The sequence below is a fragment of the Oryzias melastigma genome, linkage group LG6 (genome assembly GCF_002922805.2).
Source record: "Oryzias melastigma strain HK-1 linkage group LG6, ASM292280v2, whole genome shotgun sequence".
In the NCBI taxonomy this organism is placed as follows: Eukaryota; Metazoa; Chordata; class Actinopteri; order Beloniformes; family Adrianichthyidae; genus Oryzias; species Oryzias melastigma.
Genome location: NC_050517.1, coordinates 21,766,746 through 21,787,130, shown reverse-complemented (window position 1 = coordinate 21,787,130; position 20,385 = coordinate 21,766,746). Strand labels below are relative to the sequence as shown.

Sequence of the window (20,385 nt, the reverse complement as noted above, 5' to 3'; positions counted from 1 at the left end):
CCACCCTTTGGCTCCGCCCCTGGATAGGTCAAAAACTGAGAACAGCCTAGGTGTGTGACAACGAATGGGTCTTTAACTTTAATTTTTATTACTTTAATTTATTGTGGACTTTTGTAAGCAATCCCGTCTGAGGGGGAAGTCACAGCATTTGTGTGGCATTGTCGGATTTAAGGCAGAAGTGAAAAAAAAAAAAAAAAAACAATTCTGTGTTCCAGACTTAGGTGTGACCCAAAAAGACTTATTTGTAAGAAATCCTCTTTTTCTGTAAGGAAATACTCAAACCGACCATCTTCTGATACAATTTGTTGCGTTTTGTTTCCTTTCAAATAGGATAGTGAATAAAGGAGACCTGGAAGGGCACAATTCATCCACATTTAGATAATTATTGTCCACTTCTTTTGCTAGATTTGAGAAAAAAAAATCTGCGTTTTTAATTTGGAAGTTTTAATTTCACTGGGGCTCTAATTTGATCTTGTATTGAGACATGTTGTTTTCATTAACCAATAAATTACAGCCAGTCAAGGCTTCATTTCTGCCTTGCAGAATTCATCAGGTGATGTCTAAACTATTTTACATTTGGAGCTCCAATCACATCTCTGCATCCTGTTTACCTGACTGTAACAAACACTCAAGATTACCATCCTCTTATCTAAAAAGGGAACAACATCCCATTTGACTCTCAGGTTAAATTGTTCAACTTTTACACATAAAATAAATGTATTGCAAGTCTGAAGTCAAATTCATTTTTGGTTTATCGCAATAAAATTAGTAGACCCTTTTGATTGGCAGGTAGGTGGGCTCAACAAACAGGCAAGAGTGACAGTACTCTCAATTTTGCTTCTTCATAAACACTAGAATGTCAATTGTGAGAAATTTTATGCTTGATTTGTATCCTTCTGCAAAAGGAAAGACTGCTGGATACAATAAACTGATGGTCTCATACAAGTTCCCAAAGAATATGTTTATAAAATGCAATAACCTTCATTCAGAGACTTTGTAACATCAACAAAATTTCAATAGCACTGAAAAAAATGGAAGCACCAAGGTTTATTTATCATCGCATTACTATGCGTGGCATTTCATCGCTCCATCTAGAACACTATATCAAATCGTCCGGGAACGGGGACAAATGGTGTGATGTAATCCACGATGTCGTTAAGTCCTTCCACCAAGCAGCAGCTCAGTGCGCTGCGGGTAACCACCATGTCACGGGCATCAACCCACTGCTTAGTTGCGGCGTTGAAGAATTCCACTTCCTGGGTGGTGCGGTTGCCGTTGTAGCCTCCCACAACAAAGAGGCAGTCGTTGGTCACTGTGATGCCAAAGTTGCTGCGAGGACTCAGCATGGGGCTCACTTTGTGCCAGGAATTGGTGACGGGATTGTAAGCCTCGGCAGATCTCAAGCGATCCGTTCCATTGAAGCCACCAATCTGTGTGGGAAAAGAGGAAAATTTGGGAAATTGAGATATATTTTGAACACAAGTTGGATGAACGTTTAAATGCTAATTGAAAACTGTAATTTTAGATTAACTATGACAAAAACTTGCTGAGTGTATTGCTTTGTACACGTCAGGCTCATGTGGCGTGTTCAAGAACGCATGGTCTTGAATGCAGTTTTAGCATACAGTGTTCACACTAGACTGTCGCTACCTGATACTAGCACATGTACCCACAATTGGAAGAGTGCGAATTGTGGAAACAATGCAAATCTTCCTTCACAGCCCCATTCCGATATATGAAAGACTTGGTGTCATATACCTGTAATTCCTGCCTGGCACAATTAATTTGTCCTCTATGGTGAATTTTCAAGCAGTTGGCACCTCTGTGTTTTGAAAAAGACGCCTTCCATACAAACTGAAGAGGTCAAAGTTCAACTGATTTAACTTTCAGCACATTCACTTGTTGTGGAATTTGTACTTAAAACCCCAAAACAGACATTAAAACATGCATAGTGACACATGAACCTGCAAACGTGTGTTTCTGAGCCTGGTGTGAACATATCATAACACGTTTACCTCATTAGGTGACAGCTACTGTTCTCTAGACTGAATATCAATGACCTTTGCATCTCTAATTTAGAAATGTTTTCTGTAAATACTCTATTTTTCAAAGCAAGGTAAGAATATGAAATAATTACCGCAAATATTTGGTTTGCGTAGACGGCAACCCCAATGCCACTGCGCCTGCTCCTCATGGAGGCCATCATTGTCCACTGGTTATTTCTTGGGTTGTAACACTCAACTGTTGATAGACAGTGCATCCCTGTGAAGCCTCCACAGATGTACACCTGGAAGAATATTTAGAGAAAAAGTAATATTTTTACTAAATTAGCAAGCTAATGCCTTAGTGACTTGCACCCGTATGGGTCAACCTCCATAGGGGGTGCTACAGGTTTTTGGGTTGTTTTTAGGAGGGTTGTAGAGGGGAAGGGTTGCATCTTAAGAAGAGCTGTACAACGTTCTTGCATCTCACCTACTCAACCCTTACTTGCGCTTTTAAGTTCAGTGTTCACTAAAACCTGATGCCTGCAGCATGCCGAAGAAAAATGTGCATGAACATTTTTGGTCTATAGGTTCCACGAATGGTCTGCAATCTTAAAATTTTGAGTGCACCCTGAACAGATTTGCCCATATCCATCCATAGGGTCCTTTGTGACTAAGGCGTAAAGCAAATAGTTGATCAGATTTGATCAAAACTTCTTCCTATACACAAATATCAAGTTAGATAATCTTTTTGTACCTCCTTAGTTAAAATATCAGTTGTTAGCCCCTACCTTCCCATTGAAGGATACACAACTGGCATCACTTCTTTGTTCGTGCATTGATGAAATGTATGTCCACTGGTTTCTTCTGGGGTCATAGCGTTCAGCACTTTCAACTCTTCTGAGGCCGTTGTATCCTCCCAATGCGTAGATGATTCCATCCAACACTGTTACGCTTACGAAGCAGCGTTTGATGTGCATTGGTGACACCTCCTGCCAGGTTTTTGTCTTCAGGTTGAACTTGCTCACAGAGCTGAGCTGTGTCACTCTGTCATATCCACCAATGCAGTAAATATACCCATTGAGTGCAACGGATCCGTGGTAAGCACGGGGAACGTCCTCTGTGAAGCTTAGATTTACCCAGTGGTCGGTGCGGGGGTCGTACGCCTCGATGGTGCTAATGGGGCTGCCGTTACTCCAACCTCCTATAGCGTATATCAAGGCGGGGGGGTATCGGGGAGGAATCAGAGGGTACCAGGCAGTGGTTTTAAGGAACTTTTTTGCGGCGTTGTGAAGGAGCGCGTCCAGCGTCTTGAGGATGATCAGTTGACACTCTTCGCTTGAGCACACGCTTTGGGTTCTCACCACTTTTTTGCAGATGTACATTGGATCCATTAAAGCAAGTCTGACCTACATGGAGACAAAATAAAATTAGTTAAGTTGAAAATGCAACATCAACATATCAACAAATGTCCTAACTGGCTTATAATTCTAACTCACAAAAGTGAACAAACTCTAAAGGCTTTAAAAGTCGTCAAAAAGGTTTCTGATCTTGCGAGTGATCATGAATATCTGATCATGTAACTAATGGACAGTTCTGCCCTGGACATTGAAGTCTCTCACTCTGCTTGTTTGAGGTGAGCTTGATGTGGAATCAAAGAAAATTCAGAAATAGCAAAAATCAGAAACATTTTTGCAGAGTCAAACTGCCAAAAAGGCTTTTATTGTGAAATATATTAATTATTTAATATCCATTTTTTCTATAAATTTCACTCACAATGCATCAATCTGAGTAAAATAACTTCTCAAGTCCCCAATCATTAGTTTGTAAATGTCTTAATTATTGTCAAAACATTTGAAAAATGAAGAAAATAGAACACTATTGTGCAAATTCAAGTTCAAAAAGTTCAGTTAATTATTAAGAACGTATTTTTGTTCAACAAAAATACAAATAGGTTTTCAATGCAGAATAAACAATGCACAATATTGGACTGAAGCTGACATCCAATATATATTTTATCACATATTGGCCAATATTGATATGAATGTTGAAACTTTTGTTTTCTTTTTAGAAGGTGGGCCACCATGTTTCCCACACAAAATAGTTAAATATGAAATTTTTATAGACATTTAAGCATCACTGCTGCTCAAATGGCAAGTTTGACATAAGGAGCAGGACACGTTGATGCTTTTTCTGAGATTCTTTATCTAAAACTGAAATATAATCAGTGATATTTATTGGGAGAGATGTCAATACAGGCCAGAATAACCTTTTTTATTTGTTGCAATTTTATGTAGATTGCAATAATTTTACAAAATCATCACATGTGATTAGAATAAATGCTGCAAACAGAGAACTGACTGAACAAATACAGTCCATTATAGCTGAGAGTACTGTTACTAATTTACTCAAAACTTAGTATTTATGGTGCAATTAACCCACTTCCAGGAGTACAATATGTGAGTTATGTAAGTACTATTTACAATCCATCATTTTAATTGATTGATTGATTTTAAGGGCTTTGGTCATTTCTCTGCAGATAATATTGAAAGCACAATGCTTTTTAGCATTCAAAGAAAGAAATCCCCAGATCTCTGGCTTTGCAGGTTCATGTGAAGATGTATTTTTAACAAGAGAAAATTTAATTTTTTCCCATGTATTTTCGGTGAATGACAGAACATGAATCAACAACTCCAGTTTAGATCAGTGAACATTTGGGAATGCAGGGAAGAAGCAGTCCAGAAAACATGGAGGGAACTTTCTCTGCATGTTAAAGGATAGTGATTGCTGCAGCAAAACCCTTTCACAAAACCTTTGCCCATTAAACTCTGGCATTTACTGTTTCTGGATTAAAATCAACTTTCTGTAAACTACATTTCCAAAGTAGCGCATGTGTCAAAGCTAAGTTACTTACGTGTGGGAAGAGCAGAGAAATGTATTCTTTTCGTTCATCCAGTGAATATGAGATCCATTTTAGGATGGCTTCGTACACGGTTTCTTCCCTCTTCACGAGGAGTTGATCGCACTGAATGATTTGAACGAGATGCTGAACAGAGAGAAGAGGGAACTGTTTAGAGATCACAGCTACCATCTCAAAATGAGTCAGGATGTAGGAGAAAGCCTTTCGTCTCAGTTCAGGGTAGTAATACGAGTCTGCCAACAACCAGATGCTGATACAGTTCTCTATCTTCAGTTCTTTCACCAAAAAGTTGGAGCAGACTTGCATGAGGCCGGGTATGTCATAGCGATCCGCCGTTATAAACAGCTCTTTGGCGTTGGCCTCTGTGACCGGAGCAAATCCAGTGTAAAAAAACTTGACGATGAGGCTCATTGTTTCAGGTGACACATCGGTTATGTCATAGATCCAACAGTCTGGATCTGACCAGAGAGTGAAAAGATTCCTGTGAAGTAAAATGAAAAAACAAGCTGTTAACAGGACTTAAAGATGGAGGAGAGGATGTACCAGTGACCATATGTCAACATTACTGAATACTTTTTTACATCTATCCATTTTCTAAACTCATTTAATCCCTTTCAGAGTCACAGAGATGCTGGAGCCTATCACAGCCAGCTGGGGTACACCCTGGATGGTTCATCTTTTTATATTTGTGCTAAATTTACAACAAATTTGCTTCCATGTTGTTGTCTATAACATTTTAAAGACTGAAGAGTTAAGAAATTGGAGCTTAAAATGACAAAATCTTCTTTTTAGGAGTTTATTTATTTAAAATTAAAACTTAAATTAAATGTAAATCACATCAGTTTAATAATAATACCCCAGATAAAAATGTATTCAAGCAATGTTCACAAAAGCAGCATACTTTTTCAAAACTTTTTTTCTATTACATTTATATTTTTCCTTACAAGAATTACCAAAAAAGTTCATTTTAAAGTAAAAATACACCAAACTTTTCCCCAGAAATCCCATAATAATCTCACCTGAAGTATGGGCTGCAAGCGTACAAAATGATCTTGTGTACGTGAAATTCAGCGTCACCCACTTTTAGTACAGCATCGCAGAGATGCCGATGTTGATAAAAGGTGAAGTAAGAGTTTTCTTTATTCATCTCTGCTGCCCTTCCTGCCCTGCTGGCTCTGATCTGGAGTCAACAAAGTTTAAACAAGACAGAATTCACAATTAATTCTACACATGCAGAGATACAGGAACACATGAAACCTTCAAGCTAGTGAGGGATTCTATCATTAAAAAGCTTTCAGTGATATTTTTGTATGTTTTTTTAATATATTACCAGGGATCTATTTTTAATCTTGACAATGGAGGAACTGAAACATTGTGTTACAGCATTTCATGTTGAAAATAATGTCCTAATTTTCAGCTTTTATGGGTTATCTGTGGCTTGTTCAAAACTTTTATACACATTTCTGCTATAACTATGTTGAATTAGTGGTGGTTCAAAAATATGATCCTTTTATATAGTCTATTTAGTATAAGTAATGCAAGTTTGGGTTTTTTCTAAGGAAATGTTGAAACATTTTGGGATTATGTTGGTGCTGTACAGCACAGTTTGAAATTCAAAAACTGAAATTCATTTCTACATTTTTGCTAAACTACAAACTTTCCCTGTTCATGTTCAAACAAACTTTTTTTCCTTCTGCAAAAAATAATTAGAAACATTTAACTAAAAGCTTTATAAGAACATAGATGATCCACAAAAAAATGAGTTTCTCTCTGGAGAGATTAATAAACTATCTTGTATTCTATTCTATGACCAAATATTGGTGTTTTTTTAAACTGATCCTTTTGAGCTTTGTGCACAACTACAATATTTTCATAAAAAAGATATACATAAATCTTTTAAAACAGAGGATTACAGAGACATCTTGTGGTCAAAGAGTAAAACTGCAGGACATATTTTTTTTTTTTTTTGTGTTGTGCAAAACACACATACTTTATTTTTTTATTCATTTTTTTTAAGTAGGCAGAGATAAGAAAATATAAGTCGTGCCACAAATTTGAGTACTGTGGGTTTTTTCAAAAGGTGGAATCTTAAAAATTATTTATGATTTAATTCAGCAAAGAAAGTCAATAAAATGAAGAAATATTGAACGTATAAACAGTGCACACAATATGTGAGAGCAATAGTAACAGAAATATGTATTGAGACATTTTCCTTTGTTAAATTTACAATTCCTTCACTTTAGCAGCATTATTGGTAGATGAATCTTACTGTATGATGTTCTCAGGAACAGTGCATTCATAATCTCTCACATTTCTGTCAGAACATCTGAACTTTAACACAGAGCAGCTCCAGCTAGGAGCTTCTTACCCCACCTGTGGTGGATGTCAGTGAGGACGTGGTGCGACAAAGAAAACCAGCATCAGTGCACGAGGAGGAAGTTGGCGTCCGATTTATAAAAAAAGGTTACCGGGCAATCTATCTCATTCTGATGGGTTCAATTCAAACATCTACAGAAAGAAGACAGTTGAGTCTGTCTGTTTAGGGGAAAACACTTTAAACAACAACAAACAACATTTTGCTGTTTTATGAAAATGTTCTAATTTGTGAGAAAACTAAACAGAAAGTGATCAACTTGAATTCTTCTGAAAGAATCACTCTTAAAATGTGGGTTATTGATGCTGGGAAATATTTTGGGTTACTCTTTGGAACTGTACTATTTTTAGTGGTTTCATTTTAACCCAATTCAAGTTTTTCCTTCAAAAAATAACCCAGAATTATAGTTATTTTTAACTTTGGAGTTTTTAGTGTCTAAAATGATAACTTAGCTGAAGTTCTGTTAATCCTGTAGTGTCAAAGAATCAGTAAGATTGGTATGAGAGTGTGTTAAAGAGACAATTTACATTTAGATTTCACAGTAATCTCATTTGGAAGGGTCCCATATGGAACCTGTACTGAGACGAAAGATAATGAGAAGGAAATTTAGAAATGGAACAAATCTTTCTTTCTTAATTGTTTTTTTCCTCTTTTGTTAAAATTAGACATGATCCTTGTCTCATTTAGGTCCTTAAAAAAAGATATATGTGCCTTTGTTGATAGTTCATCAATCTGAATCAACCTTCACAAACCAAATTAAATATTTTAACTGAATCTGTGTCAGGAGTCAGCGCTCTGTCTCCCCCTCTGGCCTACAGCGGGAACAGTCTCCAAAGTATTGACTGCACTTCATTTCCCAGCAGCCCCAACCCACAGTTCCTGGATGCTGCTCAGCTGCCTCGAATCAGACAATCACCCAGCTGCTTCTTAAGCAGCACACAGAGCCGCACTCAGTGTGAAGTATTGTTTGTGTCCCTCTGTCTGCATTACTGAGGGTCTCTACCTGGACTGTATCTTCTGTCTCTGATGTTATCTCCGATTGCCTGCCCTGACCCTCGTCTGCACTCTGACTACTCTACTCCCTCTTCTTGGATAATCCCATGCCTGTGTATGACCTCTGTCTGTCTGACCCCGATTTAGTTTTGTATACTTGTAGTTCTGCTTAGTTGTGAACTAAGAAACTTGCTGCATGTGGAACCAGCTGTATGACTGTTTGTGACAATTGACAGTTGTCTGAGTAAAATAAATTTCATATAAGAGTCACAAAAGATCCTGTTCTGTAGAAAAAAAAAATCATTTTTAACAAGTTTAAACAAATAATAAAAAACAACTGTATCAAAAGCAATTAAATGTAAATTGTCTCCATGAATAAACAGAGTCTGGTATAAGTTGTGCATGTTTTCTGACAGGGGCAGCTTAAAGTAGTGTTCCTTTATAGAAAAATGTTGAGAGATTTAATTTAAGGTACTTGTGTTGACTACGGAATGTGTGTAATATTGCTCAATTTGATGTAATATCTTGTCTATAAGATCCAGATTAGAACGTAAAGAACACAGGGAACCTAATACTAAATGGTGTAACTGTTAACAATCCTTACAGGCTTCCTTACATGTTTGATTCTAATCTGCAGAGCCCAGAAAATGTTATTAAAACAAGTTTTTCCCTAAAAATAATATTTTGTGGAAAAATCTGCACAACATAGCTGCATGTCACATTCTTCACCTTTATGAGAATTAGGCATTACTTAAGTATTCAGTACAACCTGACGCCTGCAGCATGCCCCTAGAAAAAAATGTGCATGAACATTTTCACGCTACAGGTTCAAGGAGCGATCCATGATTTTGATATCTCATGTAGGCCACCAGTGTACCCCGTATAGATGCCCATGTTTTATCTGTAGACTGCCCATTTTCTCCTGTAAGAGATCCGGTCTCCAAGCAAGTAAAGTATGTGTCAAGAAAGAAAACATTGTTTTGAGACATTTTACCAAGATCTTTACTCTTCTCAGATCCAGGAAATGTGTGGATTTTTCGAAACTGTCCTGAAAACATTACATTTGCCAAAATTAACAGAAGCACAAAATGAGATTATGTTAGCAGATATAACCAGAGATGAATTAAAAAGGGCAATATAAGCACTTAAGACAAACAAATCTCCAGGCACAGACGGTTAGTTGTACTGCCTCGACTCAAAGACTTTTATCACCAATCCACCAATCCTAATCTGTGCTTTTAATTGGGTTTTAGAATAAGGTAAAACTCTACCTTGTTGGCGTGAAACTGTAATCATAATCCCCAAAGAAGGGAAGATTAAATTACATTGTGCAAGTTTTAGACCAATTAGCTTATTGAACCGAGATTACAAAATTTTTACATCGGTGTTGGCTAGAAGATTAGAAATAATTCTCCCAGAGATTGTCAATTTAGCCCAAACAGGTTTATGAAAGACAGAAAGACAAGAGACGATCTAAGACGTATACTCTCCATATAATTCATCACATTTGTAACCGAAATGAAAAAGCAGTAAAACTGGGATTGGATGCACAGAAGGTCTTTGACTCAGTGGAGTGGGGCTTTCTATGAGGACTGTTGTCAGTGTTTATTTTAGTAATACATTTGTTAGAAATATAGACACCCTCTATCAGAATTCTACTGCTTGTTTCAAAATTAATGGGATGCTGTCAAACTCTTTTGAAATGACTGACATAACTGCTGTCATCAGTGGCATTGTAGAGTTGGCAGCTCTTTTGGCATTCACTTCAAGTTTCATCCGTTAAAGCAATTGTCTGTTAAGAAAAAAAAAAAACACAGTTTAAATTTCAGTTTCAGATTGATGGCAAATATTTCATCCTGCAGCATTCATTTAATGACAGCTGTCAAGTAAATGTTCCAGAAAATACAACTCAGCCTCATTTCACAGTGAGGTACATTATTTTTGTGGAATTGCTGTCTAAAAGTTTTTTTTTTTTTTTGTCTTTTTAAGTTGAAAATATATTTACTTTTTTAAAATGTAAGCGAGACACTATAGACTTGGTTTCCTTCCCTGTGTGTTAAAACAAAACTTCTGCATTAATCTGGTATCTCTTTCAGTTCTAAGACAGGTTTCTATCACACCATATGAGAGAACACACTGACCTGTAAAACAAGTTATAGAGTAAGTTTTCCATGCAGAAGTGATCATGTTATGGAAACTCTTGAAAAAACTCAATCAGAGCTGGGTTGCGTCTTTTAAGGTGATTCATCAGGTGTCTCCAATTCCTGCATTGACTCTGTTTCCATGTATTTACAAACTAGGTGAGGTGTTTATGCTGATTTTAATGATCTGATACACATTAGTGGGGAAAACAAATTGGATTATTAGAATAAGGATTTTAAATATGTCCTGCAACAGACTGCCCAATATTAGCTGGGTACTAGAAAGGTACTAGAAGGGTACTAGAAACCCACAACCTCAAGAGGTATTGAGCAATTCAGAAAATGAATGGATTTGAATAAAAACAACAATATTAATATAACAATAAACTTTATTTATTAAGCACTTAGTTTGACCAAATGAACCTGAAATGCTGTACAATGAAAGAGGATAAAACATATAAAGAATAAAACAAAATTAAACTAAAAGTGTACAAGGAAATGCTGAATATTAAAAGCCAATTTTAAAAAGTGGGTTTTGAGAGAAGACTCAAAAATAGGCAATTACATAGACTCTCTAACATGAATTTTGGAGTATGTGTAGATTAGAAGGGGCTTGTGCTCAGAGAGCATGGTTTAAGAGTAATGTTCAGAAATATGTAAATGAAGCAAAAATACTGCTGATATAGGTCCTTTGAAAGCAAACCCACCTAAACCATTTCTAACAAAAGAAAATTGTAAAACCAATGTACTATGTCTAAGCACTTATTTTGAATAAAGTTCCATCACTTTCACATTGACAGTCAACATTTACTGTTGATTTTGGTTGATTTTGTGTCTTTTTGTTTGGTTTGTCAGTTATATTCTCTTGTTTATGTATTCTGTTTTAATTCTTGCTCCCCCCCTGTAATAGTCTCCCCTGGTTTAATTTTAATTACCCTCAGTGTATTTAGGTATCTAGATTCTCACCTATATTCCTTGTCAGGGTATTTGTATTGCTACCATATTTATTTTTCCTTAGTTAATCACATTGTCATGTTTAAGTTATTAAAGTGTTTAGGCTTTGCCACCAAGCCTGCATTTGTGCCCACGCCGCTGGTTTCTTATAGGAAATGTTTCTTATAAAATAAAACCCCTACTTTCCCCATCTTGATTTCTCATAAGGAGAGGTCACTTCAAGCTGTAGTTCCGAGCAACAATCCTTCAGCCCCATCAACACCCACCCTGTGTAATAATGGCATTAATTGAGAATCAGGAGTTTGTTTTTCAGTAGTAAAGACAATTAACCTGGTACCCAAACTTCACAGAAAATGTACACAACAACAGCATCATCCACAAACAACCAAAATAGACAAAAATACAACCATACAGACATAATCAACTCCCTTCAAGGATCAAACCAGTTCCTCAATTATTCCTTTAATGAAGGGATAGTTGAGGAACTATGTTTAGGAACATGGAGGCTGCTTTTTCATCTGTAAAGTTTCAAAACAAAGAGCACTAACGGTGGTCGACTCGACACCATGAAATAAGTGGCGTTTCAAACTGTTAAAAAAAAAAAAAAAAACAGAAATATAATGTTTAGGATTTGGCTCCCTCTCTCCAGCAGGTGGTGCCCTATGCAGTTGCCTTTGCCCAGGGCCGGCCCTGGATGGTGACTCTTGCAGCACAAACCTCTTGTCTAAATGTGGTAAGTTGTGAAGCATTTCTAAAAATATTGTAAGTTTCATGTGCCTACACATTCAGGGGATGAATAAGGTACATTCATACAACACACTTTCATCTCACATTCTTTACAATTACTTACCCGTGCATGTTGAGTAGTGTTACGGCTATGGGCCGTATAGCTGTGTTTCTTGTGTTTCGTAATACAATCAATTTATCATCAGGGATTGCCTTAAACTGTTTATGTTTTCTATGTATCACATCATTGTCAGTGCTTTAGTGAATTAAAGAGAATTCCCAGGTCAAAAGCTGGAACTGTAATCTGGTTGCTCAGCAAATGCTATTACACACAAATGCTATTACATACAACTCTTTCAATGTATAAAACCTAAAAAATATATTGGTAACATTTTGGATTTTTAAATTTTTTTTGTAAACTAACTAAACATGTGATTTATTTCATCCTCTGTCCTGGACTGCAGCTTAACAAGTAACTTTAATAATACTTTGTTAAGTGTACAGCACATTTTGATGTACACTGTATAACTTACAAAATCACTGTGCATTTTTTTAAGATCAGCAATAGTTCTCTTGCAAGTTTTTACTTATAAATAAAACAGGGGGCGCTGTCTCCATCTTTAGTGGTGCTTTTTCGCTTGACTTCTGTTCTACTCAGAAGTCCAGCCCATCAACTCCAATAACAAATCCGGTTCAAACAAGTCTAAAGCAGCAGCTTGAAGGAGTATTTAAAAGAAGGAAACTGAAGCGTTCACCAGTCAGTTCTCTGGCAGCACTTTTGATACACTAAATACCCCATTTGGTAAGTAGATTTATTTATTTATTTTTATTAAAAACTAAGAAAAAGTTTTCACTGGTTTAGTTTTTTTTTTTCTTTTCACAAAAATAAATAAATATAATTGACTCTGTCTTCTTCCTTTTGTAAGGCTTCTGTCATCTCTCAAAATGCGTCAGAAATTTCATGATGAAGGCTTGGATACATGGCACTGTATTGGCCAAGGAGGTTTTGGTAGTGTCTATAAAGTCAAAGCTGTGAACATGGGACACGATGTGGCCATCAAGTTGATTCACACTGGGTAAGTTTACCTAATTCCAAATAACTTCTCATAGCTCAAGCTCCCAAAAAGAGCAAATTATAATATTGTTAAGAAGATTATTTTTTTCTCTTTTCCCTTCTTCGGGAGTGATCAGTCAGTAGTCAATGACAAGGGCAATTCAACACAAAAACAGTTTATTAATTTATTAATCTATTGTTTTTTTTTTTTTTTTTTTTACACTGCTTTAAAGAGTTTACTGTCTTTTTCCAGAGGTGACTTGGATGAGGAAGTGAAGAAGGAGGCTAATTATCTCAAACTACTGTCCTGCAACTTTGTCCTGTCAATCTACGGAATGTATGAGGGAACCCCACCTACTGAACAAAAGAAACAAATTGGAATGGTGATGGAGTTCATGAAGAGAGGATCTGTTGAGACTCTTTGCAAAAACTTGTCAGGTCCTCCACCATTTCCTCTGGCCTGCCGTTTGATCCATGAAGTGGCTTTAGGAATGAATTTCCTCCATTCTCTGGGTATCCTGCACCGTGACCTAAAACCTCAGAATGTGATGCTGTCAGATGAACTTCATGTCAGGGTAAAAGGCTTTAGATTATTAATGACTTTTATATGAACATATATGATTTGAAACTATTCTTTACAATATTATTTGATTCTCTTTCTAGCTGGCAGACTTTGGTCTGTGTACACAATCCATATCTTTCAATCCCAGCATTCAAGAACCAACAGACACTGCTGGCACAGTAAAGTACATGCCACCTGAAGCTTTTGATCTTAACTATAAACCTAGTCGTTCTTTTGACAGATACAGGTAATTATTGCAGATGTAATTCATTTATTTTATTTTTAGCATTTGGTTTATAGTATATTCACAGTTAAAGTGGACCGATTATATATTTATTCTTTGTTTATTAGCTTTGCTGTTCTTGTCTGGTCTATCCTCTCTGGAAAAGAACCTTTTGAAGGTAAATTACAATTTCCTTTTTACTATGTTTTTCCAAGATTGTACTTTATTATATCAAAAACTTCCTTTATCTTTGTATTTTACAACTAAGCTGACTGTCACACATACTGATAAAGATTTTTCCTTTTACAAATCTATGTCTTAATCTCTGTTTCTGTGTCTTTGTTGTTTGGCAACAAAGGTGTTCCTGCAGACTTAGTGGAGCTAAAAGTCCCTCTAGGTCAAAGACCTCCTCTTGATGAGCTATCAAAAAAAGATACAGAGGGAATGAAAGATTTGCTGGAACTCATGCAGAAGTGCTGGGAAGGTGATCCAGACAAGAGGCCAAAATTTGATGGTATTAGTTACATTTAAAAAATAATCAAAACAAGTCTAAGAACACAAGAATTGATGTAGAAAGTTTTAGATTAAATATGCATTATTTGCTTAAAGATCAAATTCTGTTTTTATGTTTCTTGTAATTGAAGAAGACAATTCTGAAACATTTTGTTCTTTGGTATCAAACATGATTTTGTTTAGAGTCTATTGTCTGCACTGAGAAGGTGTTGTCAAAGCATGAGCGAGAAATGAACAAAGTGGTCTTTCAAGTTTTGGAGAAACTGGTGAGTAGATTTTTTCTTTCATTCTTTTTAAATAAGCCACCTCAGACATTATTTCTTCCTCATATCACATTTTTCTCTTTCAGGACTGGAACGCCACTATGCCTTAATCTGAGCCATCATTGTTTTAATCACTTAAGTGATTTTTTTTTTCTTCTCTTATTTATGTATTATGTCAGTGTGTTATTCAAAAAGTATCAATGTGGTCAAATGTGAGAATTCAATTTGTCTAAAACAAATAAGAATGACTAAAAAAAGTAAATATTAAACATTACACTCTGAAATATCGTTTCGTTTTCCATAATTTCTGCCAAACTGTCTGCTAAGCAAACTAAATAAAATCTTTATCTTCATCTTGTTAGCTTTCTTATGAATGTATAACAGTTTTTTGTTGCATAAAACCATTGTTTTTTTTTAAATTGATCCTAGTTTCCAACATTTATTTGTTCTCTGCTCTGCGATGAACTGGAGACATGTCCAGGGTGCACCCGCTTTTGACCGAAAGTGGCATGGATAGGCTGGACCGCAAAATGGATGGATGAACAGACATTTTTCACCTTTATGGTTGTGAATACTGACAAGGAATGTTCCAAAAAAAATTGCAATATGTGTGGTTTCTTTCAAGTCTAGACTATATAAAACAAACAGTGGACCAGCAGGAATCCAAAAGATTACAGTGTTGTGCTCATGATATACACCAGTTAATAGAAGTATATGTAAAGAAAACATTAGTAATATTAAGATAAAAGGCACGTAAGTGAAAAAAATGTAATTAATGAGTGGTACAGAATTCAATTAGTTATTTTTGCTTCAAATCTAGCTTTCTTTTCTATTTATACAGTTTCTTCTTTTTCGTTGTTTGCATAGGTCTAATGTTTACACATGTCATAATTGTCTATAATATTGATCCTGTCATTTTGTCTTCCATGAGCCATTTTTACAATAGGTTTAAAAAGAAAACTTGTTTTGCACATTACACTTTATCTATCAAACTTTGTACTTTATGGGGGGTCTTACTGAATTAAATTTAAAAGCTGTTTTTTTTTTACAAATCTGTTGTTTCTTTATTTATAAATAAAAATACACCAAAAATATTCTTAATAAATAATGGATATCCAGCACCAAAACACTGGTGCTCCCTCCTTTTGTAGCCAGTTATGGTTTCAGAAGAAAATGTGACCTGATTATTAGTTTAAAAAAAAGGCAGAAAAAAGTCCAGTTCAAGTCTCAAGTCTGAATGCAATCACAAAAGAGGGTCATTGGGGAGATGCTTTTGCACTTCAGCATTGAAATCATATACCAACAAGGAACCCGCAGCATTAGCTTTCTTTTATATGATAATAATTCAGTGACTAAATTTAATTTTAAAAACTAAAATCAATTAAAAAGAATTGGGGGGATATTATTGTAACTAAAAAAAGAAATTCAATTCAAGTCAAGTAGGCTTTTATTTGTCAAATATGCTGAGTACAGGGCATACAAAGCACAGATGAAATTTCTTCCTCTCCTCCCTTTGTGCAAACAGCAACACTAATTACAGTAATAATAATATTAAGAATAAAAAGGAAGACTGTAAACATAAAAGTATAATGTACAAAATTTACAGTATAGTAGTGCAAAGGCTATGTAGATAAATTATGTTTAAAGTAGCAGTGTTCTTCAGATGCAGGCATGAATGTTCTCTTTTTGTGTTTAGCTTGTAGCAGCAGGGGTGGGGACAGAGAGGGGAGGGCTGGGAGGGAGTTGAGCTTCATGATGGCCTGGTGGAGGAAACTGTCTCTGAGCCTGCTGGTCCTGGCCCTTTGCAGTCTCCTCCCTGATGGCAGCAGGCTGAAGTGGCTCTGGGATGGGTGGGATGGGTTACCCGCGATCCTGATGGCTTTGCGGGTGAGGCGGGAGTCATAGATGTCTGATAATCCAGTGAGAGGGACACCAATGATCTGCGCTGCAGAGTCTTCTTGCAGGATGTTGTGCAGGCTCCGTACCACACAGTGATACAGCTGGTCAGGATGCTCTCAATAGTTCCACTGTAGAAGGTGTGCATGATGGGAGGGGGAGCTCTGGCCCTCTTCAGTTTGCGGAGGAAGTACAGGCGTTGCTGGGCTTTCTTGGCTAGTGCTGCAGTGTTGTGCTTCCACGACAGGTCTTCGGAGATGTGCACCCCCAGGAACTTGGTGTAGCTCACCCTTTCCACTGCAGCTCCATCGATGGTCAGTGGGGCGTGGTGGGTGTGAGCTCCCCTAAAGTCCACAACCATCTCCTTTGTCTTCTCCACATTCAGGTGGAGATTGTTCTCCCTGCACCACGTAGCCAGCCTGCATACTTCACTCCTGTAGGGGGTCTCATCATTGTTGTTGATGAGACCCAACACTGTTTTTAAATTAAGTGGACTTTAACCAGACTAACATGCTGGAAACAGAAAACGTGTAAAACTTGGCTTATGGAATAGTTTCCAAAAAGATCCATACTTTGAAATGTTGTCATTTGCAAAGTAGAGTATGTATACAAATATGCAAAACTTAAAATTTTAATGACCATTAAATTTAACCAAAGTATCTTCATAGAGAAACAAGGTAACTTTATGTAAGACAAAACCCCCCCCCCCAAAAAAAGGGGGGGGGGGGGGGTTCTCTTTTTGAGCAAAACCGTACCTCAAGGAACACATAAGACATTCACCCAGACATTTTTTAGTAAGTTTTTCAACACGAGAACAAATTGCCTTCAGGCCATTTAACTTGAAAAACAACTTCTGTGTTCTTTTCATGTGGGCTTTACCCAATCCAACATTTTCTCATAAACTCCACCCCTCAACTGCAGTTTGCAAGCTTCTTTCAGTATCGCCATTTAAAGCTCAGTCTTGAACCGTGTCTTGAAGTTCCATACACGCCGAGAGTAAATTGGTGAGTAGAAACCTGAAATAAAAAAAATGCATATACACATGTCAGAACTTTTTGACGATGTTTCTTACTTAATTGTGAAAAATATGTGCTATGCAATTTATTTTCTTTCTCCTTTCATTTTAATTTCCCTTTTAAAGCTCTCATCACTCATCAGAAAAAGATGGAGGATAGAAAGTTTGGTAATGACTCCTTGTCAGATTGGACTCAAATCGGTAAAGGAGGTTTTGGGAATGTGTACAAGGCTAAACATGAGAAAATGGGACACTATGTGGCTATTAAGCTGCTCAATGATGTTGGGTAATTTCTTATATTTTTTGAAGTATTCTAAACTTTACTAATTGTAAGTTTCTTCACTTACCCCATGGTCTACTAAGTCATAATAATGAAACACACTTTCCTTTTGCAGTGTGGAGAAGTCACTGTTCCAGGAGGCTAAATTTCAGAAAGTGTTCTCCTGTAAATTTGTCCTGAGGGTTTATGGGATATACGAGGGAACTCCACCTGATGAAAAAATCAAGCAAAAAGGAATGGTCATGGAGTTCATGAAAAGAGGATCTGTTAAGACTCTTTGCGAAAACTTGTGTGGTCCTCCACCGTTTGCACTGGCCTGCTGTTTGATCCATGAAGTGGCTTTAGGAATGCGTTTCCTTCACTCAGAGGGTTTCCTGCACCGTGACCTAAAACCAGAGAATGTAATGTTATCTGATGATCTTCATGCCCAGGTAAAATGAATTAATGATATATATGTGCGTGTGTGTGTGTGTGTGTAATACTGTTTTTCTGTGTTGCCTTACTTTAGTTGGCAGATTTTGGTCTGTGCGCAGTGTCCGTCACTTATTGCGCTAGCAATCAAGAAGAAACACAGAATGCAGGCACAGTCAAGTACATGCCACCTGAAGCTTTAGATAATCCAAACTACAAGCCTGCTCGTTCTTTTGATGTGTATAGGTATGTATGGCTGAATATGTATTTTTTTTCAAGAACATTTTGAATGAAGATGTTGAATACAAATTACTTACAATACAAATTACTTAAACTATTGCTATAAGTATATATATTTTGTGTTCATCAGCTTTGCTATATTTCTCTGGGCCATCCTTTCTGGAGAAGAACCTTATCCAAGTAAATTCACTTTCAAGAGCACATGTATTACAAAATGACGTATAGGGAGTGAAAGATTTAATGTCTCCAACTAAATACATTTACACCTCCGCTTCTGTGCTTTTGTTTTCAAAACTAAGGTGCTGGTAGAGCGCTAGTGGAAAGATGTGTCAAAAAAGGTCAAAGACCCCCTCTTGATGAGCTATCAAAGAATAGTACAGCAGGAATGAAAGATCTGCTTGATCTGATGCAGAAGTGCTGGGAAGGTGATCCATCAAAGAGGCCAACATTTGCAGGTATGAGATCATAAAAAAACATGAATATACTTAGTATGTTCTTAATATAATTTATTTTTTTTTACCCAGGATAGCTGAAATTTTCTTGTAGCAATAGTGCATACATCTGTTTGTCTTTTTTTTAAATCATATTTTCTTTCTGCACACTGTGTCCTTCAATAATCAAGATCATCAAGAGATTGTTTCCCTAACTGAGAATGTGTTCTTAAAGCATGAACACAAAATATATGATGAGGTCAACAAGGTTTTAAAAAAGCTGGTAAGAAATAAAATATATAATTTTTTTTTAATGAAAATAACTAACTTTAAAGCAAAAAAGGTGGTCATGTCTCAGCATTATTATCACACACTTTGTTCTGTCTCTCAGGACTCCGGCACCAGTGACCCTCTGGAAATTCCTGAGGATATTGTAGATCACCCTGCACCTCCAACACAGGTTTTTTTAAGCACATCTCAGCACTTTTAATAATAAATTATGTGAATTTGTTTAATTTTACTGATTGATTTTTGTTTTTCTTATATCACAGCCAAATCTGACAGATGAGGAGAAAGGTAAGTAAATGTACAATATTGTTTTTATTTCATATTTAAAAATAAATCTGTTGAGGTTATAGCAGTACTAGTTCTCATTCTTCTTGCTTATTCACATGCTTTTATTTTTTTTGGTACAAAAAGCCAACTTTGTTGACAGCAAGATGACAGATTTATTACAAAAAACCACCAGGATAATGACAATCGTTGAGGAGCTTGGAGACATGGTCCACAGTGAAGCCTCCTCGGAGATTGTAAAACAAAGCACAAGCTACAAGAAGATGATTGAGCTCTGGGACGGACCTTTACATTCAGGAGGAACACCAGTCAAAGCAGCGTTTTATGACGCCCTTAAAAAGCATGAGCCAGAGCTGGTGAAGAGCCTTGGTATGATTTACTCAAGCATGTGTATTTGTTGTTTAAAAGTCATCAAAAGTCTAACAATATTTTTTCCCCTCAGGTGGCTAAATCCACGAAGGCCAAAGATGTTCCAGATTACTCTCTTTTCAGAATTCTTTCAGTAAAACATGAAAGAAACAAACAATCGAAAATTACCTAATAACTTATGTTCAAACGTCAACAGGTGTTTATTTATTTGAACCATCATTTTATATGAAAAGTATAGGGTTTACTCAGATTAAAATGTAAAAATGCATTTTTTTTTTACAATTTTACTGTAATTGTTCTGTTACAAAGTCCCATAAATTCCTACCCACTAGACTTTTTTTTTTTAGCTTTTTTTTAAGACTGTATGGGAGCCAGTTTTTCTGAAAAATTGATTTGAGTTATTCTCCATGAATTATTAGGATCTAGGTTTTTATATTGTAGGGGATGGGGTGTGTCTGCTTTTAG

General features: G+C 36.4%; 3 protein-coding genes across 5 annotated transcripts; 2 read left to right on the top strand and 1 right to left on the bottom strand.

Moving 5' to 3' along the window:
• Positions 1-1,027: 1,027 nt before the first annotated feature.
• On the bottom strand, positions 1,028-7,435 carry LOC112151833 (kelch-like protein 10). The gene is made up of 6 exons (XM_024280917.2): positions 7,276-7,435; positions 5,922-6,082; positions 4,897-5,383; positions 2,774-3,391; positions 2,138-2,287; positions 1,028-1,430 (listed from the first exon to the last, which is right to left on the bottom strand). Exons 2-6 carry the CDS (start codon positions 6,047-6,049, stop codon positions 1,092-1,094), a joined length of 1,722 nt encoding a protein of 573 aa, XP_024136685.1. The 5' UTR covers positions 6,050-6,082; positions 7,276-7,435; the 3' UTR covers positions 1,028-1,091.
• A 5,261-nt stretch (positions 7,436-12,696) lies between these two features.
• Positions 12,697-15,058, top strand: LOC112151834 (receptor-interacting serine/threonine-protein kinase 3). Its single transcript, XM_024280919.2, has 8 exons — positions 12,697-12,892; positions 13,017-13,166; positions 13,398-13,719; positions 13,808-13,953; positions 14,058-14,107; positions 14,288-14,443; positions 14,626-14,708; positions 14,792-15,058. The coding sequence occupies exons 2-8, from the start codon at positions 13,036-13,038 to the stop codon at positions 14,813-14,815; spliced, it is 912 nt and encodes a 303-aa protein (XP_024136687.1). The 5' UTR covers positions 12,697-12,892; positions 13,017-13,035; the 3' UTR covers positions 14,816-15,058.
• Positions 15,059-17,253: 2,195 nt separating this feature from the next.
• On the top strand, positions 17,254-20,379 carry LOC112151835 (receptor-interacting serine/threonine-protein kinase 3). 3 transcript variants are annotated; one of them, XM_024280920.2, is made up of 11 exons: positions 17,254-17,605; positions 17,743-17,902; positions 18,012-18,327; positions 18,405-18,553; positions 18,678-18,727; positions 18,847-19,002; positions 19,170-19,261; positions 19,370-19,438; positions 19,530-19,554; positions 19,678-19,920; positions 19,994-20,379. In XM_024280920.2, the coding sequence occupies exons 2-11, from the start codon at positions 17,766-17,768 to the stop codon at positions 19,999-20,001; spliced, it is 1,245 nt and encodes a 414-aa protein (XP_024136688.1). In that variant the 5' UTR covers positions 17,254-17,605; positions 17,743-17,765; the 3' UTR covers positions 20,002-20,379. The 3 variants fall into 3 exon arrangements, with proteins under 3 accessions (XP_024136688.1, XP_036068336.1, XP_036068335.1); XM_036212443.1 differs by having other exon boundaries at positions 19,179-19,261; positions 19,678-20,379; XM_036212442.1 differs by having other exon boundaries at positions 19,678-20,379.
• Positions 20,380-20,385: the final 6 nt, after the last annotated feature.

What these genes read in the sequence shown, in the direction of transcription:
- LOC112151834 (XM_024280919.2), top strand. Translation starts at nt 13,036, where the DNA reads ATGCGTCAGAAATTTCATGATGAAGGCTTGGATACATGGCACTGTATT. An exon ending in ATCAAGTTGATTCACACTGG is followed by an intron (nt 13,167 to 13,397) that starts GTAAGTTTACCT and finishes GTCTTTTTCCAG; the next exon opens with AGGTGACTTGGATGAGGAAG. An exon ending in CAGATGAACTTCATGTCAGG is followed by an intron (nt 13,720 to 13,807) that starts GTAAAAGGCTTT and finishes TTCTCTTTCTAG; the next exon opens with CTGGCAGACTTTGGTCTGTG.
- LOC112151833 (XM_024280917.2), bottom strand. Translation starts at nt 6,049, where the DNA reads ATGAATAAAGAAAACTCTTACTTCACCTTTTATCAACATCGGCATCTC. An exon ending in GTGTATCCTTCAATGGGAAG is followed by an intron (nt 2,288 to 2,773) that starts GTAGGGGCTAAC and finishes ATATTCTTCCAG; the next exon opens with GTGTACATCTGTGGAGGCTT. An exon ending in ACGCAAACCAAATATTTGCG is followed by an intron (nt 1,431 to 2,137) that starts GTAATTATTTCA and finishes TTTCCCACACAG; the next exon opens with ATTGGTGGCTTCAATGGAAC.
- LOC112151835 (XM_036212442.1), top strand. Translation starts at nt 17,766, where the DNA reads ATGGAGGATAGAAAGTTTGGTAATGACTCCTTGTCAGATTGGACTCAA. An exon ending in AAGCTGCTCAATGATGTTGG is followed by an intron (nt 17,903 to 18,011) that starts GTAATTTCTTAT and finishes TTCCTTTTGCAG; the next exon opens with TGTGGAGAAGTCACTGTTCC. An exon ending in ACCCTGCACCTCCAACACAG is followed by an intron (nt 19,439 to 19,529) that starts GTTTTTTTAAGC and finishes CTTATATCACAG; the next exon opens with CCAAATCTGACAGATGAGGA.